At 40.0% G+C, this 23,559-nt stretch overlaps 1 protein-coding gene across 3 annotated transcripts in view; it reads right to left on the bottom strand.

Moving 5' to 3' along the window:
• tp53bp2a (tumor protein p53 binding protein, 2a) overlaps nucleotides 1–22,098 on the bottom strand; it is a 32,486-nt gene extending 10,388 nt beyond the window's left edge. For 2 of the 3 annotated variants that reach the window (XM_015944406.3, XM_015944410.3), the window contains exons 1-6: nucleotides 21,807–22,027; nucleotides 21,566–21,725; nucleotides 4,797–4,944; nucleotides 3,893–4,006; nucleotides 2,672–2,742; nucleotides 2,421–2,522 (exon numbers count right to left, since the gene is read on the bottom strand). In XM_015944406.3, coding sequence (XP_015799892.3) covers nucleotides 2,421–2,522; nucleotides 2,672–2,742; nucleotides 3,893–4,006; nucleotides 4,797–4,944; nucleotides 21,566–21,592 — 462 coding nt within the window. In that variant the 5' untranslated portion in view covers nucleotides 21,593–21,725; nucleotides 21,807–22,027. Of the gene's footprint in view, nucleotides 1–2,420; nucleotides 2,523–2,671; nucleotides 2,743–3,892; nucleotides 4,007–4,796; nucleotides 4,945–21,565; nucleotides 21,726–21,806 lie in introns of all 3 variants that reach the window. The other variant, XM_015944408.3, reaches the window with a different exon arrangement.
• Nucleotides 22,099–23,559: the final 1,461 nt, after the last annotated feature.

The following is a 23,559-nucleotide window of genomic DNA, read 5'->3' as shown; positions in this document are numbered from 1 at the left end:
GCAGGGAGTTTTCCGGAATGTCACACAAATAACATTCCTCCAGCAGCCACTAAAGTTTCACAGCCTCACTAGTGACCTGTGTGACCTTTGTTGTGCTCGAGTGATCCATTCAGTTTCTCCATTTTGACTTTTTACAAGACACGCCATGCTGGCAAATCAGCACGATATTACTGCAATGGTGTGTCGTGTATATATAGAGCTGCCGCTATCGAATATTTTAGTATTCCAGTATTCTATCGAATCGTCCATCGATTAATCGAGTCTTCTATCTGATGACGTTTCAAGTGAAACGAGACTGTGGTCTGCAGCTACAATTCTAAAAAAATAAAACAAAACGATTAAGGGATCAACAATATGTTAATAAATATTTTATGGAACTAAATTTGTCTTATATTTCACCCATTTTAGTCTAAACATATATTCACATATGATCAGTAGAATTGAATTATTTTAGTAACATGTTCAGTAGTAATTTACTGGAAATTATAATAACATTTAATATCTACTAGTAACAACGTAATGGTGGCATATCTATTTTATTATGTACAGGTTGGCGACATAATCCAGTTTAAATTGTGTTCAAATATAGAAGCGTTTGTGAATTACATGCTACAACAGCTTGCGTCGACCTAATGTGGTGTGTGGAGCAGACTCGCCAACACTCAGTAGCAACAACAGCAGACTCCAGGTAGCAGCTGCAGCTTCTCTGCGCCACACCGCTGCAGCGGCAGAGATCCACAAATAAACAGGATGGCGGAGATTTTCTTCCACTTCTGGAGTTTAGTCATTTACAACCATCACGTTTTTTTCTGAACTCCACTTGATCGCGATTCGTGAGCGTGCTACACATTAGCTTAGCATTAGCCAATCTACCGGTCTCTTGATCCCAGACTTTGTACAGTTTCTGCCTTTTACAATGGTTTCTGTCTTTGCTGGTCCCCCATTTTCCTCCTCACACCTAGATTACAACAATGTGCGCCAGTAAAATGTGTTCTGATGAAGTAAAAAAAATTAATTAAGGAATTTTATTAACTGAACCATTTGAATCCTTCGATGATTTCTTTCAGTCCTACTTATAAATGAGCCATGCCAGCATGGTGAAGCGCGAATTTTGCAGCATTCGTTCCGCCTTGCTTGGTAGCAATATTGCAGTAATTGTCTGCCTCATGAACAGCAATTGCACAATGGTGCAACAGAGAGGTGTCATGATCACGTGGAGTTACTGCCAAGCTCCGGCTGGCAACTATATTAAAAATGAAAGTAAAAACAGGCCGTCAGTAACATTTTTGTAAACAGAACCAGCTGAGATGATAATCTGGAGCAATGCAGTGCTCCAGGAGCTTCTCTCCATTAGAGCTGGAGGTCAGACCACCAGAGACTGCACGGGGGGACTGTGGGGGACAGACACCTTTAGGTAGCCTGGCCAGCCAGACTCCTCCGTTTAATTCTGCACAGAGAAAGGGTTTGGGAACTCTCCAATTCAAATAACCCCCCCGTGAACATTCTAACCGAGCCAATCAGCGCTGAGTAGCGTACATCACACACCACAACGCCGAGTTTGTCATAAACATGGCGACTGAAGCGGAGCTCGCTGCGGCTCTTTCCTCTGTTCTAAATGACTTGAACGTCTTTAAAACAACAAGTGGAAATGCTAAAAACCTTTCCTCTAAAGAAAGATGTTTGCACTGTCGCCAGATGCCAATTTTGACTACAGCTAAAAAACTACAGCATCGCGGACGTCACACACAGCGAAACTCAGTTTCTCATAAACAACAAAGACAGTGGCGGAGTTCGCTGCTGATCTTTCCTCTGTTCTAAATGACTTGAGTGTCTTTATACCACAAGTAGAAGCGATAAAAGCATTTCTTCTAAAGAAAAAGATGTTTGCGCCATTGCCAGATGCCATTTTTTTCTTACTTACAGCTAAAAAACTACAGCGTCGTGCGGTACAGTCGGCAGTTCCATCTTGTTTTCTGATTGGTTATTTTTGAGCTGGCTAGTCCCGCCCCTCATGTGCCTTTCGCCTGTGAGTTACCAGACTCTTTCTCTGTGCAGAATTAAACAGAGGACGAGTCTGGCAGGCCAGGCTAACCTTTAGGAGCAGCTTGTCAAAAAATAAAAAATAAACAAATTCGTAACGACCAATAAAAAACAATTTATGTCCAAAACAAACAAAAGTCTGCGACAGCGCAGAGACTGCCCCCATACCCCCCCTTTGCATAATCTTTAGTAAAAAGAACCCGATGGCACAACGTTACCGCCAGTCTGACCACTTATAAATGACCTAAGGCTCCCTGGTGCCGCTTCACCGGTGCAGCTAATTGACGGCACTGCTTTGTAAAAACAGCTACTGAAACTTCCATCATTACCACTCAAACACTTGAAACAACTCTTCACTTCTCCAAAATATCTTTAAGCACCTTGGAAGCGAGGACTTGCTGCTGAGCCTCGATCTGCTGCTGCTGCCTGGCAGCCATCTCTTGTAGCTCAGCCAAAGTCATGTCCATCCGAGGTGCAGCAACCTAAACAGAGACAAGTGGATTAAGGAACTAAATAAAATGCTTTCATTTGCTGTAGAAGATCATTACTGTCATTGAAAGTGTATCCCATGAATGATGTCACTGTTAAAATTAGATAACAGGTAACAGAATAGTGTCTTGTTACAACTCACCCCGTTCTCCAGTTTTCTGTCTGTGGGGGCCCTTACTCCATTCCTCTTTGAATCCGAACCTCTTGACCCTCCTGAGTCACAGACATGAAAGAGATTATTAAAAAAAACTCAATCTGCTGCAGGACTTCATATAAGGCACCTTCTGGGTCTGAATTAGTGAAAACAGTGTAGACAACTGGCCTTTACAAACAGCTGTGAAAAATGACGGGAACTTTCGCTCGTCTTTTTACTTGCTCGTGACTCAAACGAGCACAAATGCCCAGGTTTCTCTGAGATAGCTGTTGGGAAGGGTGTGCATCCATTCTGATTAACTGGCTTTGTCCTCTGGAAAACAACAGGGGTCAGCGGCCTTTGTTATAATCTCGGGATTTAACCAAATACATAGCTGTCTTTGAGTGGATCTAAAACCTTGTATGCTTGAGTTTAATCCAAACCTAACATTTTTGCTGTGAACTAGACATCTTAACTGGACAAAATGATCTAACTGATACCACTCCATTTCATCGTTTGAGCTGATGATAAACAATAACAAAGAAGTAACTTTTATGTAACCGCAGTCATCAGAAATAATAGTATTTATCCAACATGGTCACCTCAGAAACAGAAAATCAATAAAGCCTCATTTAAAATGACCGTTTCAGTAAAAAGGGAATGCAGAGCTTTATTGAAACGGCTCAACAAACAGTGTGGGAAACAAGAGGAGCATAAGATAACAGGTGGGGAAAACAACACTAATCCTCAGGCTAGACTCAAGCTGTGAGGGGTAAAAAGGGCTTAGTTAGGCAAGCGAGGCCTGAGCGCATAGCAAACACTATACCTCCATTTTCCTAACAAAATGAAAGATAACTAGCTTATACTAACGAGAATGGGAGGCACTGCTTTCCTGTTGGACATCTATCTCTACTGCATAATACAAAGTGTGTTTTATTTCATTTCTGCTAACTTAAATCATTATCTAAGCAACAATTAACAGTTTAATTTGAAAACTAAACCCACCTGAAAGGGGGTTTAGTTTACTCTTGGCTTTGAAAAGGCTAGTCATGAAAATTCACTTAGAAGGAGGGCCTGTGCATGAAATGCTGCTGGCATCTCTGGTATTTCTAGTGTTGGTGTCTAGTGTCTTTCTCTAAGGACAGTCCCAGCTCAGTTGGGGCTTTTGTGTCAAAAGAGCGGTCACAGAACTCCCCACATTAATGTTGTTTGCTACAGAAACAAACGTACCCGATTCCCTGCTGGGGGCTCGGTTGTGGCGCAGAAAAAAGCGCACCTCTCCCCTGTGCTGTCCCCATCTCTGGAGGACATCCAGCATCCTCTCACCATCACCTACAGCCCTCTCTGTAGATAAAGAACATAAAAGCATATAAAACACAACCACACATTTAGCCAGCCAAGGTCAAACGAAACGAGACGAAACCAAAGCAGGTCAAGTGAGCCTGTGCCGTTTGTTTTGCAAATGCTTGCTGCATCTTGTTGATCTCTGACCGAAGACTTCAGAAAAAATAAATAATCTGCTGTCTTCTGCTTGGCACCGAGCCAACGGGCTCATCTACCATTCTCCTAACATTTTAATCTGCAGCCCAAAGCTTACTTCATTACACAAAGGGACACTTACAGATCAATGACACTCATTATTACGACCGCGGAGCAAATAAATAAATAAAAACATTAAGATGGTTATACTTTACACCCAAACATTATATCTAACGATTTTTTTAGGAGTCTGTGACAAACAGCTGCTAGATGAGCCTGTTTTTTAATACGGCGCAGTCTCACTTCAGCCTACTTGTGGAGGTACTCAAACATAATAATTGGCTCTTTCCTCACCCGTTCATGAGCGTCACCATGGAAACGGCTAAGAAGCCTGGCTCCTTGAGTTTTATTTTGAATATTTATTGTATTCCAAGAAAAAAGGGGGAGAAGGAGGCAGGCGTAAAATTTCGAGCCCCCTCCCAAGCACCCCTCATCCGAGAGACGAAGAAGAAATTCAGGTGTTCGCAACGGGGATTTTAGGCCGTTTCTTATTTGCATTTCAGATTTGAACTCAAAAACAGGCTCCAACAAATGAAATGGAGCAGATGACCCCCACAGCTCATCTCCATTATGCGATCATAACATCCTCACTCACCAGATCCGCGCCACATCTCAGACAAGTGGCAGTCCGTTTCTCCCGGCTCCTTACACAACTCCACCACATCCCGACACAGAGTGTCTGGGGTAACGGGAACCTCAGTAAAGTGTTGGTCATTGTTACTGAGGTATACAGTCAGGAACATCTGAATGGGAAGAGAGGGAAGAATGAATGTTACTCAGGCAGATAAGTTAAACAGGAACACATGATCTAAGATCTTGGTTCGATGACATCAGAGCAAACACTAAACTCGTGTGTGTGTGTGTGTGTGTGTGTGTGTGTGTGTGTGTGTGTGTGTGTGTGTGTGTGTGTGTGTGTGTGTGTGTGTGTGTGTGTGTGTGTGTGTGTGTGTGTGTTTTCTTAATAGCTGTATTTGTTTTCAAAGTATCATTCCTTTATGTCAACAGAGCAATCAGAAAGCCACTCCTAAAATTCCATGTCATCCCACATCATGGAACTAAACTACTGAGCAATGGTTCAATCCCAAATCACAGATAATACACGTCCCTACACATTCTGGAGAGGCTCTGTTTTCACGCCAGTGTGTGAAAGACTGATTGTAAATATTGTTTCAGAATAACCTCAAAAAGTCGTAGGCAGCCTTAAATAAGACGGAGAAGGCGTGCGGGTGTGGATATTCTCACATTAAAGCAAAAACCATTTTTATATAGTGCTTAGATATAATGTGTGGACTCAATTTATAAAAAATATATTCTTAGAGAATATGAAGGTCATATAATCCAAATTAAAATGAAGAGTTGGAATTGTTGACATTTAAAAACACAAAAATTAAGCAGAACTATTCCAAATCTGTCTTGCGTGTAAGTTATTAACAGATCTTTGCTTAAGAGGCTTTAAAGGCTGTGCTGGAATATGCCACAACAACCATAATCTGCTCGCACATGGGGCTGACAGCTTAGATAGCACAGCCATAAAACCACCATCGTAAAGAAAGATGGCTCAAGGCCATGACATCAGCTGACTTTACTGAACCGTTTTATTTGAGCCACAGGTTTTAGTGTAGTTCTCATTCATTTCTGGTTGTTTCAGTGAGGGTCAAATAAACAAGCAGCCACCCAATAATGTGGGGAGGGTAAAAAATGACATGTCTGGGCTAGAGAGCAGGAGTTTCTGTAAACTGTGGGAACATCAGATCAGCTGGGTCACAAAAACAAAAGATTGAGGGGACTATGCTGAGCAGCTGCAGCCATAATGCAGCAAACAAAAGTAACTGTGGGATGCTCCAAGCAAAGAGCATTCTCTTTTATGTCTACCTAAAATTAGACTTCAGTGATTGAGTGGATGACATCATTGCTCTAACAATCTCCTGAGCAACATACACAAACAAAGGCATAGTCTGGTGGTTTTGAGTTTTTGTTGCCATTTTGTAACGATTGTGAGTTACAGAAAAGAATGAGTATGGGTCTGACTAAGGACCAGGCTCACTTAGCTTGTTTAATAGGGAAGTTGATGAAAGAACCAGAGAGAGACAGACAGACAGACAGACACACAGAGAGAGAGAGAGAGAGAGAGAGAGAGAGAGAGAGACAGACAGACAGAGAGAGAGAGAGAGAGAGAGAGAGAGAGAGACAGAGAGAGAGAGAGAGAGAGAAGTCATCTGGCTAAAGGGATAACATAACTGGCCTTTGGTGCATTTAAACACAGCATGGGAGCTGACCAAAGCACCTCCCAACTTAAGACAGGAAATGAAAAATACAAAATACGAGTCAGTAAAAGCAGAGAAAGACAGCAATCAAAACACACCATAAATAGTGAAAATAGCCTTAAAAAACGATATCTAAAATGGTAAAAACAAGCATAGAAGGTGGTCATAAGCCAAAAGTTAGGTCATAGAAATGGGTCTTCAGACTTGGTTTGAAGACCGAGAACAACGATGACTGCTGTATGAAGATGGGGAGGGTATTTCAAAGGAGAGGTGCAGCATGCACAAAAGCCCACTCCCTCCTTGCATTATATTTCATTTTGTGGGTACGCACAGCAGCAAGCAGTTGGCTGACCTCAAAGAGCACGCTAGCACATAGGGTGTGAGTTGCTTTGGAAGGTAAGAGGGTGCCAGGCCGTCCAATGCCTTATAGGCAAAGAGTAAGATTTTAAAACAAAATCTGAAGGTCACAGGCAGCCAGTGCAAATGTGCCAAGACCAGTGTAACTGGACTACGTCGACTCGTGCTCGTCAGAAACCTTGCAGCAGCATTCTGCAAAATCTGCAGCCGGTTCAAGGCTGAAAGGGGAGTGCCGATGTATAGTGATTTTGCATAATACAAACGTGAGATAAAAGCATGTGTCACTGACTCCAAATGTGATCTTCTAAGTAGAGGTTTAAGGTGCGTCAAATGGTGCAGTTGAAAAAATAAATAAATAAACACAAGGTGAAAACTGTATTTATCTGAGGTGCCACTGAAAAATTTAAGTCCAGTTCCTTACCAAGGCTAGTGACAGATTCTTTAGGCTCAGTAGATGTTAAATTGGAAACTGATAAGAGTGCAGGAAAGGTTTCTCAGCTCAAAAATAATGGACTCTGGTTTTTGCCTGATTAAGACTCGAGAAGTTTGCTGCTAACCCGTCTTTCACATCAGAGAGACAGCTACTTTGCCGCCCATGTCAGGCCCTTTTATTGCCAGAAAAATTCGACAATCATCTGCATATATGTGGTACCCGATTTCATGCCGCTGAAAGATATGTCCCAGGGGTAGCAGATAAACTGAAAATAGGTCCCAGAACTGAGCCCCAAGGAACCTCCCACTCCCCAGGAATGAAGGGTGAGGCACAGCCATCAATCTGCATGTCCTCTAGGTATGAATGGAAACAGTCAAGCGCAGACTCAGAGACCAACCCATGACTCTAGGTGATCCAGCAGAATTCTGCGATCCACCATGTCAAAGGCTGCTGACAGATCCAGCAGCATCAACGGTACATGCGACCCTAAATCAGACACAACCAAGATGTCATTAAACACACGATTCAGTGCTACGGTTTTATTGCATATATTATCACTCTAGCTTCAGAAGTTCCAGCAACACAAGGACACTTGATATTGAGACAACAACCCAAAGCTGCCAGAAATTTAAATCACTTTGTTAATGTTGGAAGATAAAACGCCTTGGACGGACCAAATGAGAAGGTGAAAGCATCAGTAGGAGATTATGGTCTTGGAGAGCAGTAATTCCTACAGTGAGAGCCATTTCTCCTCGGTACTAAAGTTAATGATCCAGGAGCCAACAGTGGCCTCTCCCAGCATCCTTCTAGATGAGTTAGCACTTTCTTGCTGACCTCCATCAACCTTGTCTATGCAGTCTTCACCGAGGACTACACAAGTGCTTTACAGAAAAGTACACACAATCATGTTAAACATCAAGCTAATTTGAATATTTATTTCATTTAGCAAAGAACGAGTTATAGTTTGTCTTTCAATTACAAGCAAATGTGACAATACTGGTGTGAAAAATTAGTTAAAATCTTGTTTAAAAAGTGGTTTACGCCATAATACAAAATACTGCAGAGCACTGGATTCTGTGAAGAGGTGTACTTAGAGGAGACGAGTGGCTGGACTCCCTGTTTTGACTAAGCCAGACAAACTGAGGTTATTAAATATTCATAGAAACAACAACGAACAAAATTAAACAGCTCAATAACAGCCCAAAAGGCCCATGGAGCCAAACAGAACCTCTGCAGCTGATAAGAATAGCTTTACGTAGTCTCTTAGAATCAGATGAGCATCATTTCCACAGAATGCATGTGACAAATATTTGACAGAGATTTGCTACGCTTGCCTTCTGTATATTAAGTGTGAAGCGACAGAAATAAGAGCTGATTTGCACTCCTTCTGTCTGAGGTGGTCTAAACAGATCACCCTGGGACTCGGATGGGACATGCTGCCTCTGCAGTTCACTAGCATAACACGAGATTACCAATTCCATCATGACATCAGCAGAGTCTAAGCTGTTGCCCAGCCTTTAGGAAAGGCTAGGGGGCAGTTCATAACAAAATGACAAATCAAAGAAATGTACAGCCTGTCCTGTGGCTATTCAGACAGAGGAGCAGATGTGCAGCAAGGTCACTGGGGACATTTCTCACAGATTATGTTATTCTGATATAATAAACCTTTAACATTACATAGTAATGCATGATATACATTTTACATTTACCTGGTATAGCTTTAAATCCTTCAAATAGAGGTACAATGGTAATCATTTGGGCAAAACAAAAAAAGACATCTGTAGAGGTAAGACTTTAGACCAGGAGAACTGTATAGAAAGGTCTGGGAGTAAAACCCAGAGATAAAAGCCGTAACATCAAAACCCACAGACAAAAGACACTGTAATAAGAAGACATCTAAGAGAAGGAAGGAGACTGCAGCTGGCGGTGCTCCACCTGCCATGATGAAAGGAGCTGAAAGGGTTGGAAGACATGATGAAACACAAAGAGAACCTCAGTCACAGTTATTGCACTTAACTGCCTTCTTTGTTGGTGATTCCACTAGCATAAAGCTAGATAAGCTGAAGTGCCTGTAAGGCTGAGAACAGAGATACCGCTCACTAAGAACATCAGCTGTAAATGTGACTGTAAAAATGCTGATTTGGCTCTCATTAAAGTGAGAGCCCTGAAGAAAATGACAATGACCGCAGATGTGGGATGTTTTGAGCCTGTCCAGCTGTTTATTGAGAAAGACCTGAAATGTCAAATGTGAGAAGTTGGTCAATGACAGATGTGTTTGTTACATTTTTGATTGTCCACGACCATGGAGCAAGCAGAAACATAACAGAGTATAGAGCAGTTGGCATTTGTTGTATTCATGCAGTTGTGTGAAATCAGATCAAAGGAAAATTAAGTTATAAGGTAACTTGATAAGATGCTTCATGATCCTTCCATTCAACCTCAGACATGTCCCTCCTTGTAAAGGTCAATTCTGCTGCAAGTCTCTCTAGATAATTGCTCAAAAACAATTGGTCACATATTAAATTAAAGACCAAAACTGTCTGGCACTGCAGTTTTTCCAGTGTCAGAAATAAACTAATCATAAGGATTTACTCAGATGGAAGGGGTGTACTCTGCAATAACAAGGTGACACACAAATTAAAGCCCACCTGGTCTGAAAATGTTTTATTCGTTGAATTGACAACACAATTATCAACGTCCGAGAAATTATGGTTTGCTCTTTTTAGACATGAAATATGTCTCATTGCTGGCTTTATCGGCCTGTCTAAGCTTCACCACTTAATTATTGTGGCATGAGCAACTAAGTATGAGGCTACGTTTACATTTACCTGTGAGTCATTAATTACACAGTTAACATTCATTATCACGCCAGACTCTTTAAAAGGACCCGCTATTTTACATCTTCCACAGCAACAACAGGCACAATATATATTACTGTTGGCACTATTGAGATATTAATTTTTAAAATTAAAAATAAGTTATTTTCGTGAGCCATTCCTTACATGTGGAAATAAGACCCTTGGATTTAATGAAACCCCGCATCCACCTGTGTGCATTCCACAGTAGCATACAGCCGCAGACCCACTCAGGGCTTTCTTTTTATGAGGAAATAACAGTTTAATATGGTCATAAGCTCCAAAAAGAGGATTTTGCATGATACAGTCCCTTTAAAAATCACAGAATTAGCTTTTGTAAGCACATGAATGCACATTTCTTTAAAATGTCTCATTCACATTGATTTACTTGTTTGTGAGACTCTACAGCAGCATGTGCGTTTGCTCCTTGATTCTGCCTCCACTGCTTCAAGAGCTGACACAGTTCCAGTCCAGCAGTCCTTCAAAATGGTGAGGCAACCGAAAACTCCCTGATGGTTTTCTGCTTTTTTTCTCTTTGTCTCTTTCACCCACTCCATTACACCATGCTGCACCAGAGGATGAGGCAGCAAGGGCAAAAAGGTCAGCAATAACAGTAGAATGTAGACGAAATGTTTAAATCCTGCAGTTAGTAACATTCAGAGGCAAAAAGGAGCTTTTACAACACACATGCAGTTGCAATTTCCTCTCACTGTCTGCATTGCAGCACTTAGCCGACCAACTGACTATATCCACTTTAGTGTGATGAGACGGTCCCTATTTTGAGCCAATCTGGGAGATAAGCGAAATGGGACTCGAAAATTAAGTAGAGGAGAATGAATCATTTCCTGAATCCTCTTTGGTTGATAAAAATATAACCTTAAAAACAAATACTACATAAGTTAGACAAAAAAAAACTGTATGGAAATGCAGGCAAAACGACCTTTTATCAAATCTTATATGAAAACCAAAAAGGCTAAAGGAAATGAGGAAGATACTTGTATAAGAAGCACTGAGTCATGCATTTGTGTATAATCTGTATAATGCAAAATAGACCTCAGTAATGTAGAATAGCTGACAAGTGGACGCAGTACAGAAGACGTCCACCACTAAGTTAATTTTCTAGTTCTGCTGTACTTTTACCTTTTAAAACAAATTATTAAATGCTAAATAACAATCATTTAAACATCACATTTCAGTTCCTATGTGTAACACTTGCCACAAGGAAGAAAATAGGACAAATGTAATGTTTTTTACCTGCAAAGAGGTTTTACAAGTCACAAGACAGCTGGAGATGCAACTGTGGGCTGTGTAAAAAATAATATAAAACTGTGTTTGTGTGTCACTTTTAAAAAAGTATCAAATATCAGTGCAAATATGTCTGTTTGATCAAATGTTTCTTATATCAACAACGTAAAAACTTTCTGCTTGAGTCAGCTGCTCCTACCTACAGCTGTTGGAATTATAACGTCCAGCAATGGTCAGATTTTAGGTACAGTTTGACCACTCAACATCTGGTCAAAATGGAGACATGAGACTGCATGTGTTCCCTTTAAATCAGCCTGCCTTCATCCCATCAGCTGGAGCTCAGAGCCCTTCTGCAGCACTGAACACAGATAACGAATTGTCAACAATAATGTTCTCTCCTCAAGGCTTCCCCTGTCGTCCTACAGGACTCTTCATACCTTTGAATTAGGAACACTCACAGCTAGGATCAGTTGCTAAATCAAAGAATGATTTCCTAACTTAAATATGAACTTCTAAAACTTATAAGCTAGATAATCATTAAATAAACATTTGTTTATTGCTACTTATAATAATTATAATATAATGAAATGCTTTCATTAATCTGTGCTCAATGATTGAAGTTCGAAATGAATGCTATGTTATGATTACATTGCTTGAAATATGTTTTTATATGACAAGGTCATCACCATTTGCACTCACACAAGGACAAAGTAAGGTTAAGTTAAACGCGTGACATACAGATAGCCCTTTACCCAGACCAGAGCATCCGGATCAAAGAAGGCGTGTTTCTGAGTTGTCTTGGTAATATTCCTCAACTTGTCAACCTCTGGTTGGCTACACAAATCATAACATGAGAACATTAAAATTGGATCACTCTGGTGATTCATCAGTTCTAGAGAAAGCTTCAGACTGGCCATCTGAAGCAAACCCCTCTTTAACCCATCAAAGCTTTTGACACGTCATCACAATCTTTTTGCGCCTGCGAAGCTGATACACCAAACAGTTCCTGCAGAACAAGCTGATATTGTTTAGACTCCTTAAGAGTCCCAGACGGTCTGCCTGCATCTCTGCCCAAAAGCATCCCCGCTACTCTGAGTCCATATAAATAATATAATATAGGTAGTAGGGTTGTCACGATACTAAAATTTCAAACTCGATTCGATACTTGAAAAAAAAACTCGGTACTCGATTTCGATACTATTTGAAAACACCAATTTATTGAACAAGTTTATTCAAAAAATGACATTCCTCAATTTATATTGCAAAAATTAAATGTTAAGAACTAAGTGTATAAAGTGCTTAAACCTTTCAAGTATCAGCATTTTTTAAAACGTGCATACAAAAACTGGCGAAAATTAACACTTTAAATCATGAATTGTCTCACTATATATACACTATTTGCAGAGTGATGTTTTGCTGCTTAAACTCTGTTTAAGGTGCATTTTTGTCATAAGATGTAATACCGTATGTTTTGTTCTGTACTTTTGAACAACTCTGTTGGTCAATAAAGGGAGAAAACGAATTTCTCCACAGTAGGACAAAGGTACATCTACCGGTAATCTTAATAAAAACAGACTGGCGCACGGCAGTGACGTCATCAAAAGCGCAGGCTAGATTAGCCGCCGCTAGTCTGTTTACGCCTAGAAATCCCAGACTCGCTCCAAACAAACAGGGGAATCACGTTAATGATTCCTAACAAAACCTTTCGACATTGAGATGTTTTGGTGCAGATAATGTCTTATTTCGAGGCTGCACCATGGGTGCCCGTCCGCACCCGTTATATGGATATACACTGACGGCGGTTTGCCGATGGATCTAAATACCCCGGGGAATCCAAGTAGCACCAAAGTTGTCAGCGTGAGTAAACAAACGTACTGCATGCTAGAAATTAAGTCCGGGTTGCAATAAACGGGAGTTTTCCTTTAAGCACATAAGCGTGAATATACAACTACGTGTCGGACTTGGTATGCTAATTAAGTTGGGCTGTGAAGCGCCTCCCAAGTTTGCTGTTTATGTTTTTGTTTATTTATTTGGCAGACAAAACTTGGATCGGAGACAACTCGCGTGGGAAATTGCAATGTAGCCATGCGGCGTCTTCTTCTGTTTGTCTGGGAGGCGGAGGCTGCTTTACGGCATCTGGCTGTCGTGCGTATTGTTGTACTTGAAGAAGGCTGTGTATAATAGTCCATAATATTGATACCACAGGAATGGAATATCTAATTTAGATACCACTTTTAGTATCGATTTATATCTAGGTATCGATTTTTTTGACAACACTAATAGGTAGAAACTGGATTTCATTAGTGCTCCTTCTGGGTGTGTAAGTTAAGGGCATCAGGGAAGCCTGACAACCTTTAAGGAGAACCAAGTTGCTCTCCTGTAATTTGAACCCAGTATCCAACTCCGGATCGGGGCTTGGATCTGGAAGTAAAGTCCGAGTCACGATCAGTCTGAAACCATGTGATAGAAACCATGTGATAGGGGCTGATTTCTGATCATGTGATCGGATCGGGACATCTCTAATAAAAATCTACTTCATAGCTTAACACAAACCAAATTCTTGTACATCCAGAACTCAGCTCTACTAGATACGGAAGTTCCGATAACATCGCATTGACACATAGGTTCATACATCACATCTAGTTCCATCCATCACAGTAAATGTTAGTTAACTTGTCATGTTTTAATTGTTGGTAGAATAAATTCTCACTTTTATAAACCCGACTCTTTTCTGAATCAAAATGAAGTGTTTACAACCCCTTAATGGAGCAAAGAATCTTAGAATCTTAGATAGAGTGTCATAGCTTATTGGTCATAAGTAGAGGTACCATAAATCCTCTAATACAGGCCCGGGCCTGTATTTTACTCAAGCTCATCAAGCTCCAGGCCTTTATTGGAAGGAGGACCAGAATTAGAGGCAGGCCTCAATTTCTATTTGAGAAAAATGAACTAATGGTTCACTGGAGTTTTTGACAATTAAAATTGCGCCCACATTTTCAAAGTTAAACACATTTCTTTTAACAACGGTAGTTTCTGCTTCAGCCCTCTCCCCCCTCCCCCTGCGCAGCGGCCGCAAACTCACTGATGCGCCTACAGCCTCTCAGAGTTCCTGCTGCTCTAAACATTAAAATAATTATTTCATTTTCTGTTCCTCACTTCTGATTACCTTCAATGGTGTCTGTTTGTTGCAACCACCAGGTACAAAAACTAACTTGTTTTATTTGACTATTTTTCTGTCCTGTCTGTTTATTATCTTCCTGCATCTCCTCGCAATCAGCAGCGAAACGCATCAGGCACAAATAAAAGAATAAAAGACAGAAAACATAAAAGGAAATGAGCCGACATGAATGATCGCGTGTTAAATTAGTTTTTGAGGTGGCGACACCTGATTTGATAATGTTACTGTGGCCGTGCTCAGGACGGAGATGTCTGGAGCGCGTCAACAATCAGAGCTTTGCATGCGCAAGCTGGTTAAGGTTAGGATAGGGGTGAGGGGAAGGTTAAATTGCAAGAGGGTAAACGCCAATTTGGTTAAATGTTCGTTTTACGGCGGGTGTCAGTACCGACGCTCTGGCACAGTGGGTTGCCTCCCGACGCGCAGGAGCTTGTCACCTGCTGACAGCAGGCTGCTGTCTTTTCCGAGGACTGCATCTTGCCGGTCATTATCACGTGACAGCGACTAGTCGATGACAGGCATAACAAGTCACTATAGAGCGGTGAAGTCGACTAGTTCATACAACCCCTGCTACTGCTCCCCAGTGTTCTGCAGCATAATCAGCACGTTCTCTTTGAACTTGATATCAAATTTTTGCCTCCTCTTCGTCTCCGCACGGTTAAAGTTACCCTCGCGGTCTATCACTGGCAAATCAAAAGTGAGACGAATGACACAACCGCCCCCCGTACTTGCTTGTTACCACATTCCACCCGGCCACAATAAAAAAACGGCCATTATTCACCTCCGCCGACTCCGACACTGGCCAAAATATGATACCCAGCAGTTAAATGAATACAGGCTAATATTAGAGGATTTACGGTAATATATTTATTGAGTTCTTAAAGCACTCAATCTCCCGAACCCTACAGAATTATCATGGCAATTATCTAAGCACCAAACTGTATTCGAATACAAAATTTTAGTTTTGTCAAACAAGCAGAACTCATAACTTTCAAATTTATCTTTACATTCAATACCAGAGAAACAGATAAACATTAAACAATGCTAATCACAACTGTGTTAATAGGTGCAAAAACATTTTCAATAAAACATTTAAAATTAATTCTTCAGCTCTGAGTTGCTCTGTATTTTGAGCTAGTAAATAAGAAATCCTAAGGCAACTGATGTGGTTCTATGAAACAAGCCAGATTAAACTCGCATCCACAGATGCATCATAGTATCATTGCACATGATCAGGAAAATCCTTCAGGTTGTTGATAAAAAGATTTATTGTAAATGAAAGGCTCAACTTCGCTCTCAGACGTGCACCAGCTATTGCTAGATACTTCCGCTGATTATTCTCTCTGTTATGACCTAAAGGCAACAACAAAACTGATAATTAGCCAAGAAATTTAGACAGACAGTGGCTTTGGCATCATCTTTGGACTACTTAGAATTGGGTTTTCTTTGACTCAAGAGCAGAAAGAGGTGCTCAAGTTTTTATTTAGAAAAAAGGAAGTCTGTCTATGGATTGTGGCTAGACTATGTATATTCACACATATAGCGTGGTTTGCCATGCTAATAAACAAAAGTGCTATTTTAAAGTGAAATCTTCTGCTTGTGATGTAACCCAAATTCTTTTAAAAGATGATTTAAAACATTGACTAATATAACTTTGTACTGCAATTAGAAAAACAACCTGAATATTGTTCAAACCTCATTTTCTGGTTTTGTTCCAGTTGAGTTTACCAAAACGCTCTAAAGAAAATGTAAAGTAAGAATAAAAATCTGCATAACAAAGCAGGGTTAAGTAAGTGTGATTCAGGTGTAAATGAGTTACACTGGGCTACAGTTCAATAAGGGTGAGAAACTCTTATCAGGGTGATGCAACAGCACAGGCGCATAAACAAAGTGGTCCCTACAACACAATGATAAATAGCCCCTTCAGCCCATTGTGCTTGAGAAACACTGACCTCCCTATTTACAATCCCGGCCAGCAATTATTACACTACATGCTCACAACCCCCCAAATCCCTGGCCTGCACCACCAGGGTCAGGGGCTGTTAGTGTAATTTATGGGACAATACCTCATATCAGACGCAACTAAAGACCACTTTGTGTTTATCAGGCAAACACCAGAAGCTGTATCTTATGTGAACAGTAAGCAGTGTAGATATATCCACAGGAGACAGAATTAAATTTGTGGGTGCCTGTGGGTAATAAATGTTGCTTCTGCTCACAGTGGTGATCATTTATATTGTTTGGATGAGAATAAAGCTTAGTGATAACAAAAAAATATAAATGTCAGTAGGGATGCACAGGTATGCAGTATTTGGGCCGACATCGAAATTAATATCACTATTAGAATGTTTATTATGTGAAGTGCCTTGACACGACGCTTGTCGTGATTTGGCGCTATATACACTCAAAAAAATTTAAACGCAACACCTTTGTTTCTGCTCCGATTTTTCATGAGATGGACTTAAAGATCTAAAATTCATTCCAGATACACAATATTACCATTTCTCTCAAACATTGTTCACAAATCAGTCTAAATGTGTGATAGTGAGCGCTTCTGCTTTGCTGAGATAATCCATCCCACCTCACAGGTGTGCCACATCAAGATGCTGATCCGACATCATGAGTGGCATCTGTGGCATTTTGCTGTGATACAAAACTGCACATTCCAGGGTGGCCTTTTATTGTGGGCAGTATAAGGTAAACCTGTGCACTACTCATGCAGACAAAATAATACATTTCTTCTTCACACATTCTCCTGCAATGCCCTGGTCCTGTAGAATGAGCCCTGGCATTTTTACTGTGATTGCCTGTTTTTCTGTAAAATCACAGAAAAAGAGCTGCTCGGGTCGAGCAGGCTGCTTCATGCGCGTTCACGCTCAGGCATCGCCCATAGCATTTGCTATCCGTAGCTTTAGCTTTGTGTAGTGCCAACTCAGCGACTTTGTCGGTGTTCCTAACACCTAGTGATGAACCTAGCTACATTTCTGAGGACCCTTAGCTACTTTCTTCTAGATATTTCCTGCAAATTAGCAACAAAATAGCCATTTTCGCTCCGAACTGTTCTTTGAACGTTGTTTCAGCTGTAATCAAGGATATAAATGTTACAGATACAAAAGACGTCACTGGTGCTTTAGCTCACCTGGTTAAACGTCGGACTCTCATGCAGAAGACCCGGATTCGATTCTGGGTGTGAACCTAGTTTATTTAGAGTTTCTTTTTTACATTAATGGTATATTTTTTTACAGTAAGATGCCCAAATTTTTATTTGAGACTCGCAGAACGGCATTGAATTCACAGATAAAAAAGATGTGGGTTCAACTTTCATTTTGGAACAATTTTTCAAGCAAGGGAAGGGAATGATCTGAGCATGCAGGAGGACTGACCTGTCATAAACCTTTGTCGGCTGTGCTGAAGAGAAAGGATAAAGAACCAAATTATTTAATTAAAGAGCAAGTCACCCTTTACAAGAAGCGTACTTCACTCCCACTTCATGTTTGAAAAATGCAACAAATGCTGTTGCCTAGCAGACCGAGAGGGTGGAGCCACTAACAAATACACACACTCACGGCATTGTGACATCATAATGTACCAGTTTACATCATAGCATACCTCTTAGCCAATAGCGGTGGCAGATTTAAATTCAAATGCAGTGAAGAGTTTTTACCTGACAATGGCACAACACTGACAGTTTCAGGCAGAAAATTTAAATTTTAACTAAAATGCACTAAAGTGCAAAACTATTGACTACACATGTCTGCAGCACGATTAGACACGCATTTATATAGTTTATCAGAAAAAAATAGTTGATTTGGGGGTGACTTGCTCTTTAATTAGCTGCACTTCTCCTGTCCTCTGTCCTCCGGGCCACACACACACACGGGACTGTCTCAGCTGTGATTTTTGTTAAGGAGTGTGCACGTACAGCATGCGCGCCTCGTGCACAAGCCTACTATTGAAGCTGCCGTTATGCTTTTGGCCTGAGGGGGCAATCGCGAGCATAAAAATTCCAAACTCCGTAAAGTCCCTTTAAGGCAGATTACCGATATTTGCTGATACCGATTTACGCTTCTGAAATCAGCTAATTTTGTATAGAGTGAAGCTGAATTCTTGAATGTTTTGCCACGGATTCTCCAGAGAATCAAGAAAATTATGGACAACCCTGAGCATTCTCTTCACAAGACTGTCCGACAACGAAAGAGTGTCTTCAGTAGGGATGAGTACCGAATTCGGTACTTTTTAAGGTACCGACCGAATTCCATAGTACCGACCGAACACCGATTCACGTAATTTCAAACGGTGCCTCGTTTCGGTACTGCCAAGACAGTTGCGCATGCGCAAGAGCGTTATGTCGCCGGTCCCTGCGAGCCCGTTGTAAACAGAGCAGCATGGTAGAAAGAACGCACGCTAAAGCTTGGGTCCACTTCACTAAATGTGATGGGTAACTGGGTGATGAAACTAGCGACAGACAACGATCTAAGTGAGACATCCTCATCTTAATCTGCTCCAGTAGGTAAATAAAATGTTTAAGATAACGTTACCTTGATTTGTTAGCTTCCGTTTCGCTAATGGTGCGTTCGCTTTCTCCTCGGAACTCCGAATTTCCGACTAGAAGAACATGAACGCGCTCTAAAGTTTGGCTTTACTTTACTAAATGCGACGGGTGATTGGGTGAAGGTAAAACCAGTGACAACGATCTAAGTTTGAGGCATCATCGTTTTAATCTGCTCCAGCAGCTAAATAAACTGTTAAAGATAACGTTAGCTTGATATGTTAGCTTCCATTGCCACCGTTGTTATCAGCTAATGGTGCATTCGCTTTCTCCTCGGAAATTCTAACTTCCCAGTAGGAAAAATCAAATGAAAAAGGACGGCAAAAGGAATGAAGATACACAGTAAATTTAGTTCACAGTAAAGATGTTTGCTTCAGTTTAATTATCAGCTTATAAAACTACAAGGACGATGTTAAAATACAAACTTGTATGTTATTTATCGTGATATTTATCAAATATGGTTATATATTGAGAAAAATATATATTTAATTATAAAAGAGAATTTAAATAATAAACACTCAAAAGTATCGAAAATTGGTACCGTTAAGTACCGGTATCGACTCGTAGGTACCGGGAATTAGTACCGGATCGATTCAAATGTCAAAGGTACCCATCCCTAGTCTTCAGTCAGAGGCTTCTTCAGTTTCGTTGCAACACTGACCGCTACTGGAGAGCCTTCTTGCCAACAGCCATTGTAATATACAATAACTCTTAAACCACTTGATTATTATTATTATTATTATTCTGAGCTACTACAGCAATCAATTTCCCTCTGGGATTAATAAAGTATTTTTGAATTGAATTTTTCTAAAATGTGGAATTTGCAATATGTTATTTACACACACCACACACATTTACACTTCTGAGATGATTACCATCACTGTCACAGAACAAAAAAATTACATATCATCATCCCCCTTACCCTATGAAATGGATACACAAACAGAAACAAGATGGAAAAATTATCGGTTGTTAATATCGGACAATTTTACTTATTGGACCGATACCGAAATGTTCAAAAATGACTAACACCAGCCGATACCGATGTTGATGCCAATACATCATGCATCCCTATAGGTCAGCTATAGATTACAGGGCAAAAAATAAGTCATCTGAATATAACACACTGCTCCCATTTCCAAGACAACTCACTGAGCTTTCCATGGTGAATAGACCCAAGCAAAGAGGGACAAGTTTAAATGGGTTGGTTGGTTCCATCATCAATAGAAAATTGTCATAATAATCAGTTTGTGGTCATAACTTAAATGGAAACAATAAAGCACAACAAAATGAGGAAAGGGGATTCACTGAAAGCTGTGTTCTTTTCATTACTTGAACACAGTAGGGATGTGTATAGGCAAAAATCTGACAATACGATATATATATATATATATATATATATATATATATATATATATAAAACAATAAACGGAAAATATAAAATGCAAAAACGTAATGAATTTCTTTTTGTGTGGTGCAATTCTAATTTTGGTTGCTAGGTGGCAGCAGTATTTAACAACCTTCATTCTCACAGCTCAAGATCTCAGGATACCAATGAATATGTCTTAAAAATGGCTAATATTATCTGGCCTTTAGGCTAAAACTGCTGCCTACTAGCTGTTTAAGTTTATATTGCACAATAAAAAATACAGGGCCTCTAAATTCTTAAAATCCTCTTAAAATCCTCACACTGCTTGTAGTATTTGTAGATGTGTTCTTACATCTCTAGAACATTAGGAACTACTTTCACTGGGATAAAATAAAACTTAACATAAGTGACGTAAAACAAATCCTTGATTTTAGATATTCTTATAGCAGGTGAAACACTGACCAATAAACTCACAAAATGTACTAATTATTTGCATAATATCTCAGATGTTCATAATAAGGTGAATACTATTACATGCAATATAAAACTGTAGACATTTTTTTCATGGGAAATTAACTGCCACTTGTTAATTAACAACATTTCAGTGGATGATATATTCCTACAGACGGCATGTGCAGACACCACTGCCCTCAGAAAAGCATTGAGATTAAATCTTGCACTGCAGCGAAAGCAATGAACCTCTTGATGATGATGATAGTGATGACACGGCAGGAGTCCAGAACTGCTCTGGTAGTCTGTGCCAGCAAGACTTGGCAGGTTTCTCTAGACTGCTGTGCAATCTGAGCAGGGTGGAATGATTTATACTAATACTACAACCGAATTAATGCACCCTTGCATTCAGGAAATAGTCTATATGTAATAAAACATAATTTACTTCCACTGGAGGCATCGACCGAGCTCACAGCAAATAAACTTCCCAACAGAAGCTTGTGTTATCATGACGCCACAAGGTTAGGCAGATAGCTACCAGATCAACTTGCCGCGTGAGTTTAAATGTCCATCATTCTGTACAAGCAATGATAAAATCTAAAAAAAAGACATTACAAGGAGCAGGGCAACGTTCAATCATATGTAAAAAAAAAATCATCCATCTTACCGGCATCATTTTAGCTTCGTACCGCATTTAGGTAACCAACACGGCATGAATTCCCACCGGCAGTTTCGACGAAAGCAGTGAGACGATCTCTTTAATCCCAGAGCCTAAACCTGTCGACAGGCAACGGCAAGGATACTTTCTCCACCTCGGTGCTCCCGTTCTGTATAGAAAGAAAAAGAAAATGTTTTTTAAACCCGTTTCGAATACTACTAATAATAAATCACATTCGTGTTAACAGGACCTGTTGCTACGGATAAACAGGGCCTTCACGGCAAAAGTTTCCGTTGTAGTTCGGCGAGCGTCGCTTTTTAACTTTGAGATGGCTACTTACGAGCGCGAGGGCAAAACGGGAAAAAACACGAACGACTTGGAACACACACGTCAAAACACGAAATACACGTTGGACTTATAAAGCTACTGAAACGCCTTTACTTACGAGCGGGAGCAAAGATAGTAAGCTCGAAACACCCGTTGACTGACGGCGTTGCTCGACGGCTCGCAGCCTATCCCAGAGTGACGTCGCGCGAGAGGAAGTCCATTCCACTTTGGAATTCAGGCTCCGCCCCTTTGTTGACCTAGAACTGGAGCAGTACACGCCCCCCACTGCTGTTGTGAAATGTGTAATGTCATCTCTTCGAAAACAAAATTAAATAAATAAAACGCCGGATCAAGCGGTTGCTTAGAAAGGTCAAACTGAGGAACTAACCTGAACTGGATAAAATCAAAAGGGTCTTACTCAGGAAGCAAAATGAAGTTGGGACATAAAACGGAAGTTGTTGGCACAAATATCTCCTTCACTTGATTTTCGCTTTGTTTTTAATAGCTAACTAAATAAATAAATAAGAACGAAAGCAATATGTTTTTGCTGGATTTAACTTTACTTTAAATAAGTGAAAATCCACATTGACCTGCATGGTGCCAAATTGAGCTATTATCACATGGGAGCACTAAAACTATCTGTTAGAGAAGGCAGCACAACATCACAGATAAAATCTAAAAGGAAAAGAATAGAAATTCTCTTTATTGTCCTCCAGTTGGAACATTTGGTGTAACAGCACCAAAGTAAATTGACAGTAGCAAATAAGATTTACAATAATAATAAATACTAAAAGGCCATACAGGCCTATATGTGTAAAATAATATTTGAAAGATTGAATCAATTGAATTTACCACATCTGAAAATAGTGTGCACGAGATTGTAGCTAAATGTTGTGGAGTGAGAAAATGAATGGAAAAAGTTATTGTTTAAATGATGGACATAAAATGTTTCTAATGTGAATAGACTGAGTAAATATGCAAAATACTAAATGTGATAACCTAGAAATAGATAAATAGTAACGCTGTTAAGAAACAAAGTAATATGTTGCTTCTTTACTTGATGTAATTGTTGAGTATCCATACTTCATTGGAGTAATTATCTGACTGGAGTATTAGCTGACTTATTCGCTCTATTTCTTACATTTTCACACAGTTATCTCTATTTTCCATTCCTTAAATTTTAAAAATAGCCTAGTTATTGCTATTTTATTTTTGCTTGTCGGGGTTAAAATATACAAAAACAAAAAAAAACCTATCAAAATCAATTGTGCCGTACCATCCAGATAGTGACTTTGATTAGATCTTGATTTTAAACGTCTACTATTCTGTCACCTTATTAGTTTGTATCATCCAAAATGCATTCATCTTTGGTGGACATACATGCAACTGAAACAAGTAGCCTAATGTATTTAAATGTGTCAACAATACAAGATTATAGTCCTTGTGGCATTTGGTGAAAGTAGTTGGTTTAGCTGAGATTGCAGCATGTTCTGTTAGAAATTGAAGTTGTCCATAATTATAATTATTTATAATCAGCAGCACAGCAATAAAAATATACATTGTGGTGTTTTTTAAGCTTTTGGGGTTTTGATAATGTTTCACAAAATCCGTTTGATATTTAGATAAGACTTCAAAATTCTGACATTTGCACAATTTTGATTGCATTTATCAAAGCA

The sequence above is a fragment of the Nothobranchius furzeri genome, chromosome 12 (genome assembly GCF_043380555.1).
Source record: "Nothobranchius furzeri strain GRZ-AD chromosome 12, NfurGRZ-RIMD1, whole genome shotgun sequence".
NCBI classification, from domain to species: domain Eukaryota; kingdom Metazoa; phylum Chordata; class Actinopteri; order Cyprinodontiformes; family Nothobranchiidae; genus Nothobranchius; species Nothobranchius furzeri.
This window is presented reverse-complemented; position numbering and strand designations above follow the sequence as displayed.